This window comes from Pelodiscus sinensis, chromosome 28 (assembly GCF_049634645.1).
Source record: "Pelodiscus sinensis isolate JC-2024 chromosome 28, ASM4963464v1, whole genome shotgun sequence".
NCBI classification, from domain to species: Eukaryota; Metazoa; Chordata; order Testudines; family Trionychidae; genus Pelodiscus; species Pelodiscus sinensis.
In genome coordinates, this window is record NC_134738.1 from 10953403 (window position 1) to 10971164 (window position 17762).

At 48.8% G+C, this 17762-nt stretch overlaps 1 protein-coding gene across 5 annotated transcripts in view; it reads left to right on the forward strand.

The window, feature by feature from the left end:
• The window catches only part of PEBP4 (phosphatidylethanolamine binding protein 4), a 265036-nt gene that overhangs the window by 231406 nt on the left and 15868 nt on the right, over positions 1-17762 (forward strand). For all 5 annotated transcript variants that reach the window (XM_075910835.1, XM_075910840.1, XM_075910837.1 and 2 more), the window contains one exon: positions 4013-4129. In XM_075910835.1, coding sequence (XP_075766950.1) covers positions 4013-4129 — 117 coding nt within the window. The remainder of the gene's footprint in view (positions 1-4012; positions 4130-17762) is intronic.

Genomic DNA, 17762 nt, shown 5'->3' on the forward strand with positions numbered 1-17762 from the left:
TCTAGAATCCGAACCTCAGGCTCCTCGGATCCCACAGGGAAACAGAGGAAAGGAGTGAGAATCCAGGTTTGCTGTGCAGAGCGTGAGAGATTGGTGTTTACCGGAGGGGGAGTCCGGGGGGGCAGCATTCCACAGGGTTGAAACGTGGTCCCTCCCTGGTCCAGGGAGTTTACAATCCCACACAGGCCGGAGGAGGTCAGACAAGCTGATCGCATTGGTCCCTGGTGGCCCTTGCAAGCCATGAGAAGAGGAGGCAGGAGAGCAGGGGCTGGGGACAGAGAGCAGGCAGGGCCGGGAGCCAAAATCTGAGGCTGGGGCAAGACTGTCCAGGTGAGGTGCTTGACCGTGATGCTTTGGGGGGCAGGGAAGAGGATGACGGGGAGCTCTGGGCAGGGGCAGGTTAGGCAGCTCTAGAGCTCCAGAGCTAGGGTGGGGACTGGAGAAGAGGTGGGGTCGAAGGAGAGGTTGTTTCAGTGGAGGGGAAACAAGAATGTGCTTGCAAGCAGGTGGCAAGGAGCCAGATGGGTGGAAGATAAGGGAGCGGGAGGGGCTGGGAGAAGGAAGGCAGGAGGGGAGGGGACAGGGGACACAAACGATAGGCTTTGGCAGGGACACACCTAAGATTGCATTGCATTTCTTCAGCTCTCTTTGTAACAACATGCACCTCCGAAAACCCCAGCAGGGCGGTGACTGGCCTGCCCCCACCCCTCTGTACCAACCACGGGGCCCGGGGCCTGGACTCAGAGTCTTACTGTGGAGAAAAAACCTAAAAACCAGTGAATAGTCCTGCAGCACCTTAGAGATGAACAAAACACGTAGATGGCATCATGAGCTTCCATGAGCACGAGCCACTTCTGCAGATGGCTGGAGTTATTAAAGGTCCAATTTCTAAATAAATCCAGGATGGGGGGCAGAGAAGGAGAAAGGAGGGGAAAACGGGGAAAGAAATAGTCAGTCAGGGTATGTCTACACTAGAAAGTTAGTTCGAACTAACGGACGTTAGTTCGAACTAACTTTCCTATGCGCTACACTAGCGCTCCGCTAGTTCGAATTTGAATCGAACTAGCGGAGCGCTTAGTTCGAACTAGGTAAACCTCATTTTACGAGGACTAACGCCTAGTTCGAACTAGCTAGTTCGAACTAAGGGCTGTGTAGCCCTTTAGTTCGAACTAGTGGGAGGCTAGCCCTCCCCAGGTTTCCCTGGTGGCCACTCTGGCCAACACCAGGGAAACTCTATGCCCCCCTCCCGGCCCCGGACCCCTTAAAGGGGCACGGGCTGGCTACGGTGCCCGTGCCAGGTGCAAGCCTGCCAGCACCCAGCTAGCAGACCCTGCACCTGGCACGGCACAGAGCCACCCACCCGATGCCCCCCAGCCCACCCCCTCTTGCCGGGACCAGGCTGGCGGCTCCCGGGAGCTTGCCCTGGACCGCAAGAGGCGGGCACCTTCCTGGGCTAGTGCGGACATCGTGGACCTCGTCCACGATCTCCGCACTAGGCACAGGAAAGTGGCCGTCTAGGGCAGGAGAGCTGCCAGCCTGGCCACCCAGGACCAGGTGTGAATGAAAATCAAGGGGGTCCACTGAGACCCCCGACACTGAGCCCTGAGCTTACAATGGCCGTCCTGGGTCAGACCAAAGGTCCATCTAGCCCAGTAGCCTGTCTGCCCACAGCGGCCAACCCTAGGGACCCTGGAGGGGATGGACCGAAGACAATGACCAAGCCATTTGTCTCGTGCCATCCCTCTCCAGCCTTCCACAAACTTTGGGCAGGGACACCACTCCTACCCTCTGGCTAATAGGACTCCATGGACCCAACCTCCATGACTTGATCTCACTTCCCTTTAAACTCTGTTCTAGTTGTAGCCTTCACAGCCTCCTGCAGCAAGGAGTTCCACAGGTTAACTATTTGCTTTGTCAAGAACAACTTTCTCTTACTAGTTTCAAGCCTGCTACCCATTCCTTTCCTTTGGTGTCCTCTAGTCCTTCTTTATGGGAACTCAGGAAGAACTTTTCTGAATGCACCCTCTCCACCCAACCCCTGCTTTTAGAGACCTCTATCCTGTCCCCCCTCCGTCTCCTCTTTTCTAAGCTGAACAGTCCCAGTCTCTGTAGCCTCTCTTCATCTGGGACCTGTTCCCAACCCCTGATCATGTTAGTTGCCCTCCCCTCTCCCAGCCTTTCTCTTCCCCTCTCCCACCTCCTTTTCCCAGTCTCCCCCAGTTTTGTTCAATAAAGACAGAGTCAATGTTGGAAGAAACGTTATCTTTATTTTGTACATCAATAAGAAGGGGGGCTAGGGAAGGGCAAGTGGAAGGAGGTGAGGGAGGAATGGGGTACGAGCCCCCGATGGGGAGGACTGGGCTGGCTCTGCGGGCTTCTGGGGGTGGAAGCTCTCCTGCAGCCCCCCAATTACTCCCTCTCCCCAGATGGCAGCCTGCGGCAAGTGCAGCCGGGCTGATGGCCGAGTGGTGTGATGTGCCCAGTGTGGGCACTCAGGGCACTCCAAGCCAGAACTTCTTTGCAAGCGGGGCACCCCTGAGAACTGTGTGTCCGGGGTGGGGGTCGGGACCCTTTAAGCGCAGCCCTCGGCTAGCCTGAGACAGTATCTCCATGCTCTAAGTCCTCCTTTTATGCCCTGCCGGCACTGCTTCCGGCCATCATTAAGCCCTGTTCAGAGTCCACTCAATGTGGACTTACTAGTTCGAACTAGCAAAACGCTAGTTCGAACTAGTTTTTAGTTCTAGATGCGTTAGTTCGAACTAGCTTAGTTCGAATTAACTAATTCGAACTAAGTTAGTTCGAACTAGCGCTGTAGTGTAGACGTACCCTCAGAGTGTCCATGCTACATGAAGCTGATCGAGCAGGTACTAGCTGTTCTTAAGCACCCATTGTTTGGTTTTTTACGTCATTAGGATGTGAAATGTAGTGGGCTATCCAGCCAAGGTCTTTGTTCGTACCTCTGTGATAGGAATCACAGCGGTAAATGAAGTTAAGGCTTCCCAGTGGAGTTGGCCTAATGGGATCTAATGGGATCTATGCTGGGGTGGGCAACCCACCGCTCTTCACCCCTAGAATCATACAATCATAGAACCATAGAGCTGGAAGAGACTTTAGAAGGCCATCAAGGCCAGCCCCCTGTCCAACGCTGGACCAATGCCAATCCCCTGAAAGTGTGGCTCGCAAAACCATCCCGTGTGCCCCTATAAATAACCCCCGGCTCCCTGTGCTCACCGGGTGCAGAGGAGCCGTACGGCGCAGCAAGATAGCGGTGGCTGACGGGAGCCTGATGTGGCCAAAAAGCCTAATCCATGGTTTTTAAAGGAACAGCATCCTTTTTTTTTTTTTTTTTTTGCTCAACAATTGTGGTGCGGCTCTTCACATTTTTTCCGCCTCTGTTTTGGCTCTCTTCATTTCATGGGTTGGCCGCCCCTGATCTATACCATCAAATGCCAGCAATACCCCCTCTGCTATGTATAAACTGGACAATCTCAGTGGGAAAGAATTAATGGACACAAATCAGATACCCGAAAAGGCAACATGCAGAAACCTGTAGGAGAACACTTTAACCTGCCTGGGCACTCCTTAATGGATCTCAAAGTCACCGTGTTGTTTCAGGCCAATTCCATAAGCCAGCTCCACAGGGAAGCCTGAGAACTTCCCTCATGTAAGAGTCATTCGATGTGAGCAACGGGATCTCTTTGCACCTGCCTGCAGAGCCCATGTGCACCGCCCAGGGCCAGGCCTCCAGCGAACTCCCTGGGCTCCTCACCCAGGCAGGGGGTTGGCACAGAAAGGGCTCAGAGCTGCCACCTGGGATAAATAGTGCAGGGTACAGTCCCTGGTTGGGAAGTTATTGGAAGCATGGAGCAAAGAGCATAATGGAGGGTGGTGTGGGGGGGGGTTCCCTGAAAATGCCAGCTGCAAATATGTGCCTTACGCAGCTGGGCCACGTGGTTATGGGATGGAATTTAGGCCGTCCATGAGCCTCATCCATTGTGTTTTCTGTCTCCAGAGTACGGCCGCCCCACCCCGCCCTCCCGGAGCGGGTACCACCGCTACCAATTCCGTCTGTACGAGCAGCCGGCTCACGAGGCCATAGCCCTAAGCCCAGAGGAAGAGGCGTCTTTGGGTAAGAGGTGACCAGGCCAGTTCTGCTCTGCATGCTGTTGCGCTCACAGTCTCTGTCTCTCTCTGTTAACACCACTGACACCTGCAGGGAACAGTCACTTCCTTGGCCACCCTGCACATGGGCATCAGGAAACAAAATTTCTCGTGGGTTGCATATAGAGCCCTGATGGGCCGCATGCAGCCCACGGGCCGCAGGCTGCCCACACCTGGTTTAGCCTAGACTCAGTAGGGGTGTAGCAGCTTCTACACTTGCCTGGATTCCAATTTGTACTGGACCTAGACGCGTGTTTTCTCGCAGTCCAGATTTCTAGTGTGATGCCCCTGGTGTATAGAGATGGCTATAGCGAGGCTTGGCAGAATCCGATTTTTTTCAAATTTTGATGGATAATGTCAGTGTTCATTCTTATGCTTTTTTTTTTTTTACTTTTATCTATTTAAATTTTCACAGTTATACAAAATTATGGGGGGAGTGTCAGACAATAATTAGTTAATGACAAGACGCTGAGATTCAAAAACTTAACACTTATAACCATTAAAATACAAATTGTCACGATCACGTCAAAATATAGAAAATAAATGTCCTTAAATCAAAGCATAATAAATTCTCAAAAGCATTTTGCTTTCTTTCCCTATCGGTGAATTTTGATTATCGTTGATGGAAATATTTTTGTCAGTTTGCACGGTAAAATAGATGTTTACTCACATTTGCTAGTGAAATTCAAATCCTTACGTGTGAGAGACCACTTTTCATATCTGTGAAGTATATCGTGTTTCTTCTTGATCCCATTAACATCTGATTTAGACAACAACGATAAGGTCATTTGCACCCCCTCCTCCGTACAGTGGAGCTGCGCAATAGTTTGAGGCAATTTCATAAAGTTGCTAAAAATATTAGTTTTAGGTCAGATCAAACACAGACATTTTTTATGAAATTTTTAAAAAAATAATTGTTTTGAGTCAAAGAAAATGAAACAACATTTTAGTTTTGTCAAAATAAAACATTTTATTTGACCCAACCCATTTCAATTAGATTTTGAACATTTTTAAACCTCTTTGATGAATTTTTCAAATTAAAATCAATGAACATTTTGAAACGACCAGTCATTTTGAACCAAAAAATGAGAGTGCTTAATTTAGAAAATATCAGAATAACCTGATTCAGATGTTTCTGATTTTTTCCCTCCTCTTTGGTTTAATTTCTAAACAAAAAAGAAATCAGTGAAACCAACAGATATTCATGAAATATTTACATCCGCAAACCTGCAGTTTTTCACTGAAAAAAAGAATTGTGTGGGAAAAATTTTCCCCAGCCCTATATCACAGTCCCCTCCCATCTGGCAAAATCCAGTCAGGAGTAACTCCATTGATTTCAGTGAGCTGACTTAGGTCCCCAAAGTAAGGGTCAGAATTGTTTGAGCAACTTTCTCTCCCTGGTGTAACACCATTAACTTCAACAGCATTATGACAGGGAAGAATTTAGCCTCTCATGTCACATTTCCCCAGCACACAGGAAACATGCTTCTGCAAACCCCGTGACTTTGCATCTGATTGTTGTGCAGGGATGTGGAGTAGGGGGGAAGGGTTAGGGGAAAGGTGTTTTTTTTCAGTGTGAACGTTGCCAGGTTCTGGTCGAGTCCCGCAGACTCAATGTGTACAGACACGCCAGATCTGCTTGCTCATGTAGCCTCTTGCTTGCTGCATCTGTGTGTAGTTAAAAAGAGGACAGTCGTGTTAGATAATTCACCTGCGCTGGTGCACAGGTAAACTTTGTAAGGGCTTGTAAACTTTGGGAAGTCAGGAATCGTCTCTAAGAGAACAGGAGTGAAATTTTTGCGCTGTACTTTATTGCTGTTTTATCTGCTGATCCCCAAATACATGCTACAAACGCATCCGACACAGCCACGTCCAAGCAGTTTGCAGACTAGTTTACTGGCCCAGACATTTTAGACCCAAACAACCCACCGTGCAACAATACATGAGGCGGAGGCATTTTCTCCAGGGGACTGCTGTGTTAATCCCTGGGACTTTGGTGGTGGGTTGCACCTAAGGATCTCAACGCACTTTGCAAACAGTCCCCGGTTAGTCTCAAACCCAGTCAGAAGGAGCTCTGATGTGCAGATGGGGAAACTGATGCAAAGCCCAGGGTCCGAACAGGAAAGCCATTGAGAGAACCCAGCAGTCCTGATTCCCAGAGCCCTGCATTAATCACAGGACCATCTTCTCCCCCATCCCCTCTGTGGCTGAAGTACGTTTTAGGGGTGAATTCACAGGGGGAGTGAGAGGTCACGAGAAGAGGGAAGTGCAGAAAACCTCACGGGAAGGAGCAAGGGAGCTGTGAGGAAGGCCTGGCATGAAGGGACGAAGAGGGTCAGTGAAAAGCAGCAGGCGGATCGGTGTAAAGAAGAGTAGGAGGAGAGCGTGACTCTAGACTCAACCCGGTTCTCATTTGAGCTGCCGGGGTTAGAAACATGCCGGTCCAGGGGGGAAGGAAAACAGAGCTGGCCCAGGGAAGGAGCAGAGAGGAGGCCGGGCCGACCTGGTGTGAATAAATCCCATTTTCTTAGGGCACGTCTGCACTGCCAGGCAAAAGTCGAATTAAGTTATGAAAGTCCATTGCATCGCCAGGGCCGGACTGAGGCATGGGCGAGCCAGGCAGCTGCCCACGCGGCATCCCTTACAGCTGCTATCAGGCACTGTGTGCCCAGCTCCCGCAGCACCGGCCCACCCGCATCCCCGCGGCGCCAGCCGGCAGCGTCCTTCCCTCCACGGCTGTGGGGCTCTACTGGGTCTGGCGTGTGCGCCAGCAGCGACAGCTGGGCTAGATTGGGCAGCTCTTGTGCTGTGTGCCCCGAGGGCGGGCCCCGGGCTGTGCGCCGACAGCCGTAGCCGGGCCGCACATGCGCCGTGCACCCCAGGGGCAGACCTGCACCCGGGGGCGGCACCACACGCCCGTGCCCGGGGTGCCAGAATGTCTCTGGCTGGCCCTGTGTGTCATTGAAGTGGAACTAGCCTCACTCGGTTTGTGGCGCTGTCTACGCAGCAGGAAGTCGAAGGACGAACACTCGTCCTCCAACTTCCCTTGCTCCTCGTGAAATGAGGGTTACAGGAGCCGGTGTAAGAAGTCCTCCCGCTTGCCCTTACTTCCAAATAACGCCTTGCTGTGTAGATGCACGTTTTGTGATTTCAAAACCACATCAGGGATTCCGAAATAACGCGGCAACGTAGACGTGCCCTTTCAGACCCTCCCTGGAGGGAGCAAATGCAGGATGAGGGGCTGGTAAAGCATTCTCATCCTCATATGCCCCAGGTGCTGTGGGGTTGGGCAGCCAGTCAGGAGGACTATAAAATCAGCCAGGACCATTATTATTATTTATCTGTATTGCCTCAGTGCCTCCGATCCCCTGTCCTGACTCCTTTGCTGGGCACTGTGCAAAGGCCCCCTGCCCCAAGGAGCTTACACGTTGGCTGTGTCTAGATTGGCAAGTTTTTCCGCAAAAGCACGGAAAAACTTGCCAGCTGTCTACACTGGCCGCTTGAATTTCCGCAAGAATACTGACGATCTCATGTAAGAAATCAGTGATACTATACTGCTCCCGTTCGGGCAAAAGTCCTTTTGCGCAAAAGGGCCAGTGTAGACAGTTCAGATTTGTTTTGCGCAAAAAAGCCCCGATGGCGAAAATGGCGATCGGGGCTTTCTTGCGCAAAAGCGCGTCTAGATTGGCACGGACGCTTTTCCGCAAAAAGTGCTTTTGCAGAAAAGCGTCCTGCCAATCTAGATGCTCTTTTCCGCAAAAAGCTTTTAACGGAAAACTTTTCCATTAAAAGCATTTGCGGAAAATCATGCCAGTCTAGATGTAGCCACTCAGTATAAGACAGGAGACAACGAATGGAGACAGACGGGGAGTAGCAGGGAACGGAGAGATGATACTGGCCAGCGTGAGGAGCAGAGATCTCATCCAAAGGCCTAGCCAGCCTCACGTTCTTTTGTAGAGAAGAGTTTGAAGGAGGTACTGTGGTGGATGTTTATGGAGGGCAGGATGATGGACAGAAATCCTCTGACTCAACAGCCAAAATGGGGGATGTGGCACACACTGGAGAGGGCGGGTTCTCTGTGTGAGGCAGGCAACAACTTTAAGAGTGTCTGCATCCTAGGATACTGGCCTGTTCCCATTTCCCAAACCACACCCTGCCCAGACTGGTGTATCTCATGCACCCGTTAGGGTTTGGTCCATAGGCTGCATGCTCTTTGGAGCAGGACACGGCGAAAGCCCCTACTGGAGCAGGGATTTCCCCCAAGACTTGTGTCTGCACCACCTGGAGCGTCTGCAGTGAGGCAGATCTCCACAAGATGCTCGTCCCCACCTCAGGTGCCTTTGAAGATGTCCCCAAAAGGCAGGGACAGGGGCTATGTCTACAATACAGAGTTTTTTCCGGGATACCGAAAAACTCTGCTGCGTCCAGGGAACACGTCCACTTTTTCAGATCAGTTTCCAAAAAAAGGCGGGCGGGTTCTTTCGGCAGCCCTGTAGTCCTCATTTTATGTGGAACAAAGGCTCTTCTGAAAGAGGAGGGTTTTTTCCCCACATCTGGCCCCGTGTAGACAGGCCAAAGGTCGGAAAAGCCTCTTCTGAAAAAAGAATTGGAAAAAGGTATGCAAATTGTGGCACCTTTTCCCGAAAAAGAACTGCAGCGTAGACAGAGCCAGGGACACCTTTTGGGATGAGGCTCATGGAGCCAACTGTAAAAAGCCACCCAGCTACCTCAAAATCACTTAGGTAGCGGACTCCCAAGTCGGGAGAGGTCTCGGTGGCTGCGAAATGCTGACAAATCCCCGTTGGCACATCCCCAAGCCCAAGCAGTTTCATCAGCAACACCTCCGAGCGATTATGCACGTCCAGTGGTGAGATAAACATCAGGAATAAATGAGGTTTGGCAATGGAGTTGCACAAACAACCCTGAAACATTGCTCAGAAGCTCCTAGCCCCACCAGGCCGGTCCCGACCTCCCCACCGAGGAATGAGCAGGGTCCCAAAGGAAAACACTGCCTCGTGAACTTTTGACAGGCAGGAGATTAAGAGGCAGGAGGAGGGAAAGCTGAATGGTGGCCTCACCCGCAGTGACATGCGGGAAGGGCTGGCAGCCAACAAGCGCCGTGGGCAGAGCCAGAGCCATGACGGGCTCGGAAAGTTCTGGAAAGCAAGAGCCTGGCGCACCATAGAAACGGGTCGGGTGCCTCTAGCAAAGGATGCAGGGCTTCCCTGCCCTGCCCCTGGAATTAGTATTGGTATTGTTAATGATTTATATTAGGCACCTGGGTGTCTTAGCCATAAACCAGGATCCCAGTGCGCTAGGTGCTGTACAAACACAGAACTAAAAGATGGGTCCCTGCCCCAATGAGTGTACATGACATGGGCCTCTTCTGTGTGAGTGATGGGTAATGTAGGCAAGGGAAGGTAAAACTGCCTATACTGCCCAGCTGCCTGAGAGGGGCTGGGGCCACACCGTGGGGCAGCCCAGTGGTCGGGGAAGGCTGGGGCTGTGCCTCAGCCAGCTTAGCTGCGGAGGGGGAAGGTTGTTGAAGGGGTGTGGTCTTGGGGAAAGGGGCAGGGCTTCTGGCAGAAAGGGCGGGGCTTCAGCTTGCCTCCCCCACCTGGGCTTTCCCCCATTGCCCATGCTCCCCAGGGCTTGGCTAGAGAGGGAGGTTTTCAAATCCTCCCCACCAGGCGATGGAGGGGGAAGGGGACACAAAAGCAGTTAGAGAGATCGAACCGGTCATTCTCAACCTCTGTGATATTGTAGCTCCCTAATTTCGACCTGGCCTAGGAACGCCATAGAAGTTCTTACTAATTCAGTCTCCTGAAGGCGTGCCCGGTGGTACGGAGCGTTCCGCAGACAGTCTGTAGCTATCCGCAATTGCAGCATTCCGATCTGGGTTGTCTCCCGTGGTTCGTGGGAGACTGGCTCCAGTACTTTGGATCAGGCCTTGGAGACCTTGACGCAGTTCTGAATTTACCCAGAATCTGAGGGCCAGATCTGCAAGTGGTGTAAATCAATGTAGCACTCGGAGCATGCAAATCTTTACTTTTGCACCGTACATCAGAGGTGCTTAGAAAGATCATGTTTTATCATGTTTTCAATAGAAACTGTTGCAGTGAAGCCAAAACTACAAGCATATTAAATGTAGAATCCGTTGGGGGGGAAAATCAATTAATAGTATCTCATAGACTAGCGTATTTAACAAATGGCTATATTAACCAATATCTCATATCCTAGATTAAGCTTTAAAGCAATAGGCTGGCACAGTAGACTAAAAAGCTAATTTATTAAAGCAAACATTTTTTTAAAGAAAAGATGACTTTTCCAATATCTAGCGAGCAACTTAAATCCATCCCAAGTACATATGCTCATAGACAACAGGTTGACTTGGCTATGAGAATTTGCTTATAAACTCACATGTTTTACCAGCACAGAATCCAGGTCACTCTGTACATAAGTTTACAATGTATAGCTCTGATATGCTTCTCTGTCTATCTTCCACCATACATACCCATTCGTTTATCTTACATGGCTCCATTCACCTTATTGTATAAGTCCATGGAACATCCTAATCCATCTGCATGATGGTTACTCTGAGACCTTGTTCCAATATATTAATGTAGTCAACGTATTATGGCGTTACCCATATTGGCAAACAGTGTCAACATTTCTGTCGTTAATAGGAATGTCTCAGGGGAAGCCGTATTAGTCTGTAACAATGAGTGGTCCTGTGGCACCTTAGAGACTAACCAATATATAGAGATCATCTCATGAGCTTTCATGGGAAAAACCTACTGCTTCAGATGAGATGAGCTTGAGTGGTTGGTTTCAGGTTGCAAAACTGAGAACCACATCTAGGATTTTCAATCCACCTCCAAGTTTTGGTGGGTTGTGAAGGTTCACGCGTTGAGTTGAGGGCTTGGCCACTGTAGAAAGAGTGATCAGCTATGAAATCCGGATTTGGGTCAGGACAGGCTGAGATACATGGGAAAACTAATAGGAAAAACTATTTCACTAGGGGTACGTCTAGACTACAGGCTTTTGTTGACAGAGGCTTTGTAGAGCTTCTGTCGACAAAGAGCGTCTAGACTACAGCCGGTTCTGTCGACAAAGCAAGCCGCTTTGTCGACATGGGAGTGTAGACGCAAAGGGCAGTGTAGATGCAATAACACCTTCTGTCGACAGAACTCTGTCAACAAAAGGCGTTATTCCTCGTAGAATGAGGTTTACTGCCAAGTTCTGTCAACGTTATGTCAACAGAACTTGGCGGTAGTGTAGACGCGGGTGTAGTTTTGTCGACAAAGGTCCTCTTTTGTCAACAAAACCCTGTAGTCTAGACACACCCTAGGGCTGTGTCTAGACTGGCAAGTTTTTCCGGAAAATCAACCGCTTTTCCGGAAAAACTTGCCATCTGTCTACACTGGCCGCTTGAATTTCCAGAAAAGCACTGATGATCTCATGTAAGATTGTCAGTGCTTTTCCGGAAATACTATGCTGCTCCCGTTTGGGCAAAAGTCTTTTTCCGAAAGACTTTTGTGCAAAAGGGCCAGTGTAGACAGCACAGTACTGTTTTCCGCAAAAACGCCCCGACCACGAAAATGGCAATCGGGGTGTTTTTGCGGAAAACCGCATCTAGATTGGCCACGGACGCTTTTCCGCAAAAAGTGCTTTTGCGGAAAAGCATCCTGCCAATCTAGACGTGCTTTTCCAAAAATGCTTTTAACGGAAAACTTTTCCGTTAAAAGCATTTTCGGAAAATCATGCCAGTGTAGACGTAGCCTGGGAGTTTACATGACATGGGCAATGGGTAATGTAAGCAAAGGAAGGCACTGCTGTGGGGCAGCCCAGTGGTCAGGGAAGCCTTGGGCTGCACCATGCAGTAGCCCCAGCTCTCAGACGGCTTAGCTGGGAAGGGAGGGAAGGTTGTTGAAGAGGCGGGGCTTCTAGAGGAAAGGGCGGGGTGTCTAGAAGAAAGGGCGGGGCTTCAGCTTGCCTCCCCCAGCTGGACCTTCACCCATTGCTCATGCTCCTCAGGGTTTGCCTAGAGTAGGAGGTTTACAAATCTTCCCCACCAAGTGATGGAGGTGGAAGGGGGCATAAAAGCAGTTAGAGAGATCAGTTATTCTCAACCTCTGTGATATTGTAACTTTAATAGGAAAAAATTATTTCCCTAGGAGGGTGGGGAAACACCGGGATAGGTTCCCTAGGGAGGGGGTGGAGTCTCCATCCCTAGAGGTGTTTAAGTCCCGGCTTGACCAAGCCCTGGCTGGGATGATTGAGTTGGGGTTGGTCCTGCTTTGGGCAGGGGGCTGGATTTGATGAACTCGTGAGGTCTCTGCCAGCCCTGGGATTCTATGACTCTATGATTCTTTGCAGGGTTTTGAGGCAGGCTCGTGGAAGTCACTCCACACACCAAACCTCTTCTACAGGCTCAGCACAGGAGGAGTGGGAGTTATTTTGCATACCCCAGCCAGCATTGTCTTGAGGAGCCGGAAGCACAATCATCCTAGATCTTTGTAAGCACAGTCATCCTAGATCCTCTCTAATGAACGAAGAGGAAAGTTTGGGACCGGCATAGTCCCAGAAGGTGGTTCTATCGTTATGTGACAATTGATTTCTAATTAGTCCATATGCGGACTATTTCTCTCCTTAGTTCTGTCTCTTCCTAACTGCTCACACACTAGATCCAGCTCTTAACACCATTCCCTAATTTTCCCCTAGATAGATCAGGGAACTTTATCTGAGTCATTCATCTTGAAGATAATTGGCCACTTACACTGTAAAGACACTTCATTTCAACTAGCATTTTGTGGCGTGTGCTCCACTTTGTAACACATGCAGGGCTCTACCATTCAATTACAGCCTGGTGGATTATGTAATGCCATCTGGGGGCCAGGGGCGCTCAGCAACCCGGAAAATCAGGCTGCTTAAAGAGGTGACTACATGCCGTGCCTCGCTTTAGGCAGCCCCGTTTCCTGCAGAAAAACAAAAACCAACCCCCACAACAGTGAGTCTCGGAGCCGGGGCCCTTTGACGGGGACTTGTACTGTGGGGCTAAATAGCAGCAGCAAGATGGGTGTGTTTAGAGAGCTCATGCCAACGATCTACACTGCTATTTTTGGCCTCCTACTGCAAGCCCCGCAAGCCAGAGTCAATCAGCCCAGCCTCTGTGCTTCTCCCCGCCTCCTTCCCCCCTTCCCCACACACACCTTCTCACCCCACCTCCCAGTGCAAAAGGTTCCAACTTCTTAACTTGACATGAGGGGGTGATCCAATAAAAGAAACCAGAAGTCCTACAATGCTCAGCCCTGTGTTCTATCCACTAGACAAGACATCCTCTCTATAGCCGATGTCTCATGGGACACAGAAAGTCCTCTACCACACAGGCGCTTACCATGCACGACAATGTATCAAAAGATCAGCGGTCAATTCCGAGGATCTATAATGCCAGCGTTTCAGATTACATCCTGCTGGAACCTGATGGGAAATTTGTCACTTCCAGGTGCAAGATTTTTCACTAAAGCTATCTTTCATCCGAGTGTCATGTGGCCCATCAGCTGCTGGCTGTTAGAATTGCTTGGGCTATGTCCAAAAGACCTGTAATATATTTGTATATCTTGTCACTGGGCCCTCTGATCCATTAGCAGCACAGTTTGGCCAACAGCTGTGCCAGGCTATGTACTGCAACTGTCTCAGTAGAAGGTCCGTTGCTTACATAGGTGGTGGGCGGTTATTTTAAACCTCTTTCCTATTGAATCACATACCTGGCATGTCCAGTATTTGCTGCTGGATCTAGTTAACACACCTCGGGGCCTGTCCCTTTGTACCCCAATAGACAGTGGGGAATAAGTAGTAGATGCTTCCAAAGATGCTTCCGTTGTCACTCCGCATGGGTCTTACCCCAGTGTCAAATACCCCATAGACTTCAATGATGTAAATGCTGAATTACAGCCCAGCCTCAAACCTCGGTTGTTTAATAATTTTTGCAAATCTTTCCCGTCTCTTACACTGAAACCTAAAGGCAATAAGCAGGGGGAGGGGAATGCAAAGATTTGTTCTCCAGTATGTTAAAATTATATTAAAGCTCTGACATCAGTTAACAGAAGCTAGGAAAAGGGAATGGAAATCTATTATCCAGGACTCAGCCCCTCCCCATCCCGCCCCACCCTGCTCTTCCTAAGAATTGCTGTCTAACAGAAAGGCAAGCTCAACCATTTCTCTAGCACGAAAGCCCTGCAGGAGTAGTTAAGATCAGCCATATAGTCTTGGTTTATACCAGACCTTTCTTGCCATTTTAATATAGTATTTATGTTGATTTAATAGAGCCCCATGTGTCTATTGAATAAACATGAATCGCCAATATATTTCATCTGTTCATTGCTGTCAGAATTAGTACGAGGAGGGGATACCTAATCAAAGTGCCTTTGACTTGCAAGACTGTTCATTATCCAACAGAAGGCCGCATGCCAAGATCTGCTTTTGAGACTCATCAGCAATATGAGGCAGATTGGAATCCACACTTTCTTTCATCTGGTTATGGAAGAATCCATGTGCAAATAGATCCGCCAATATTAGCATTCAAGGGAAACTGACAAACATACAATAGCAAACCCAAGGCTAACCCAAACAGTTCAGTACCGTCATTCCTGCCATGTGCTTAGCCACTCACAACTTCAGGACAGCAAGAGAGATAGAAGTCAGAGCCTCTTGCTCCAAAAGTGTGACTCTCCATTAGTTGTTAGCAATATAGGCTCTATGACATGCGTGGAAGCAGTTCTTGCTTCATCAAGTAGATGGCAGTGGTACATTTTTCTAATTATCAAAAATATTTCCAAGGCACCTACGATGTGCTCAGATAGAAAAGTGATGAGCGCTGAATAGCTAAATGAATAATCTACTGAGCCTACCAGATCTCAACCAGAGATACATGTACCCATGGAGGAACACAGAGGTCTTCTAGAGGTACATCAGCTCATCAAGCAATTTGCCTATTTTTACAACAGGCTACGTAAAAAGCACTCACCAAATTAGTACAAACTAAAATTTCATACAGAAACAGTGACTTGTTTATACTGCTCTATATATAATACACTGAACTGTAAGTACAGTGTTTATACGTTAGCTGATTTATTTTACAATTATATGGTTAAAAGTGAGAAGGTAAGCAATTTGTCAGTAATGCTGTCCTGGGACACTCTTGTATTTTCACATCTTATTTAAGCGAGGTGAAACTTGGGAATACGCAATATAAATCAGACTCCTGAAAGAGGAACAGTAGTCTGGAAAGGCTGGGAGGCTTAGACTATACGCTCTCTGCAGCACAATGTTACTAATAATGCCAGAGATAATTCATTTAGATATTATTTTATTGGTCTGACAAAGGGAAGTACTTGAGCAGTACAATCAGAAGAAAAGTCTATCAACTTGCAGCGAACACCAAGATGACACAATAAAATATTGATTTTAAGTATAAACAATTCATTGACTCTACATCTGTTTGGGTCATAAAAAGGAAATGTGCCCATTGAGTTAAATAGCAGGGCACGTGGATGAGGTCTTTCAGGCCATGTCTCCATTTGCGGGAAGATCGACACTGCGGCGGTCGAGCTTTCAGCGTTCGATTTAGCAGGTCTAGTAAAGACCCACTAAGTCAAATGCTGAGCCAGTACTCCTACTCCTCACAAGGAGTAAGGGAAGTTGATGGGAGCATTTCTCCCATTGACCTCCTGCTGTGAGGACATCAACTCCATCTGTGTTTTTTTACGTAGCTGGAATTGCGTACCATAAGCTGACCTTCTCCCATAGTGTGAACATGGCCTCACGTTATTACAACTTCCGCACTGTAAAACTCGAATGTGGATTGCTTTGTTTTTGCAGTTTGCCTGATGGGAACAGTAAAACTGGACTAGTCAGTTTCCCCTTCTCTTTCTGTTATTTTTCACATCCCAACTCTGTGCACTAGCATAATACTGTTGCATCAAGGATTCTAAATTTAAATTCCCTCCTGAAATGTGTCCATTGAAAATTAATGTAAAAGGTCATGAAAACACTTTTCTTCCCATTAGCCACTGATAAAACTTTCCCCTCCCACACACACACACACCTTGCATTTTTAGCACAAAATAAGCAGGCAATGCCCGTTTAATAAAACAGAGACCTGACACCTTAATGACAAGCCATTTGCTCCAGCTAGACTCCGAGGGGTTCAAACCTCCAGAAGAGGGCACTAAACTGCGACCTATATACGTTTTTTCCCTCCTTGCTCAAATCAATGGAGACTAGAAAGGAACGCTATTAAAACAGCAAAATATAAAAGTAAAATAACTGCTTCTATTTTTTCCTCCCTGGCTGGGCAGTTAGAGAAGTTTACAATTATAAATAAGAATAGCAGCTGTTGGTCAGAAGATAGATGCCAGGAGAGTTAATGTAGATGTGCCCTAGATATATCCTCCAGTATGTGGGTAGGTAAGCAAATAGATCTATCAGTCATGTGCCTGGCAACCCTTACTAGTGATAATTTGCATAAAGATACAACCATTCATGCAGAGATCAGAAAGCTCTTTACAAGGAGAAATTAAATATTGCAGCACCGTATCATGATTGCCATTTCTCAGGTGGGTGGGAAAACTAAGGTCTGGAGCAGGTTAGGTGGCTTGCCCAAGGTCACTCAGCAAGTCGGTGGCAGAGCAGAAGTTAGACACTGGGGTCCTTTCAGTTTGTCCCTGGTTCCTCCATCGGATTCCGCAGCCTGCCTCATGCCACAGACAGATAGGTTTGCTCTCTGAAGCTTTCCTGACTGCCATCTGTGAGTGACGATGCAGTCAGGGTTCCCCTGACACTGCACCCCCGTAACAGCAACAGACTCCTCCAGCTGGTAGAATAGAGGAGGTTTATTGCTTCTCCAGGATACAGCACAGCGTAGACATAATGTGTCTACAGGAGTCTGGGCCAGGATGCCCCAGACCCCTTCAGATGGGGTCCCTGGGCCCCTAGATTCCAGCCCTCTCCTTAGACTGGTTCCTTCATGATCCCAGCCCAAGACTGACCCTTCCTCCAGCACACACTCCCTTTGTCCCATCTCTTCCCTTAACAAGTAGAACTGGTTTGGCCACTGTCCGGAGGCCCCTCTTGCTGGGCCGTGCTTACAGACAGCCGCCAGTGCGGGGTCCTCCGCCACCCAAGCACAGCAACCAGCAAGGTACTGACACTACATCACAACATGTGGGTGAATCAGTAGGGATCACACATCACAGCGCAGGGGGACCTCGGGTTACAGAGCAGACAGTGAGAAAGGAGGCAATTTTTCAGTCGTAGCGTGCTCTGACCCTCATATATTTTCAGGTCTGAGTGTGTTAACAAATAGTTTTTAAGTGGGGTGTAACGTGGTGGTGCACAAGACAAATCAGACTCCTGAAAGGTAGTCTGGAAAGGTTGGGAGTCTAGGAGATACCTCGGGAATGTTGCATGCTCTGCAAAAGCCTTTCTTTCTCATCTGGAGCTCTCTCCAGCTTCACCCTGAGCTGAAACCATTTCCTCTATTTCATTTTCACTGATTGGAGATAATGTTTTGTGGTCTGTAAAATGTCAAACACCCTCAC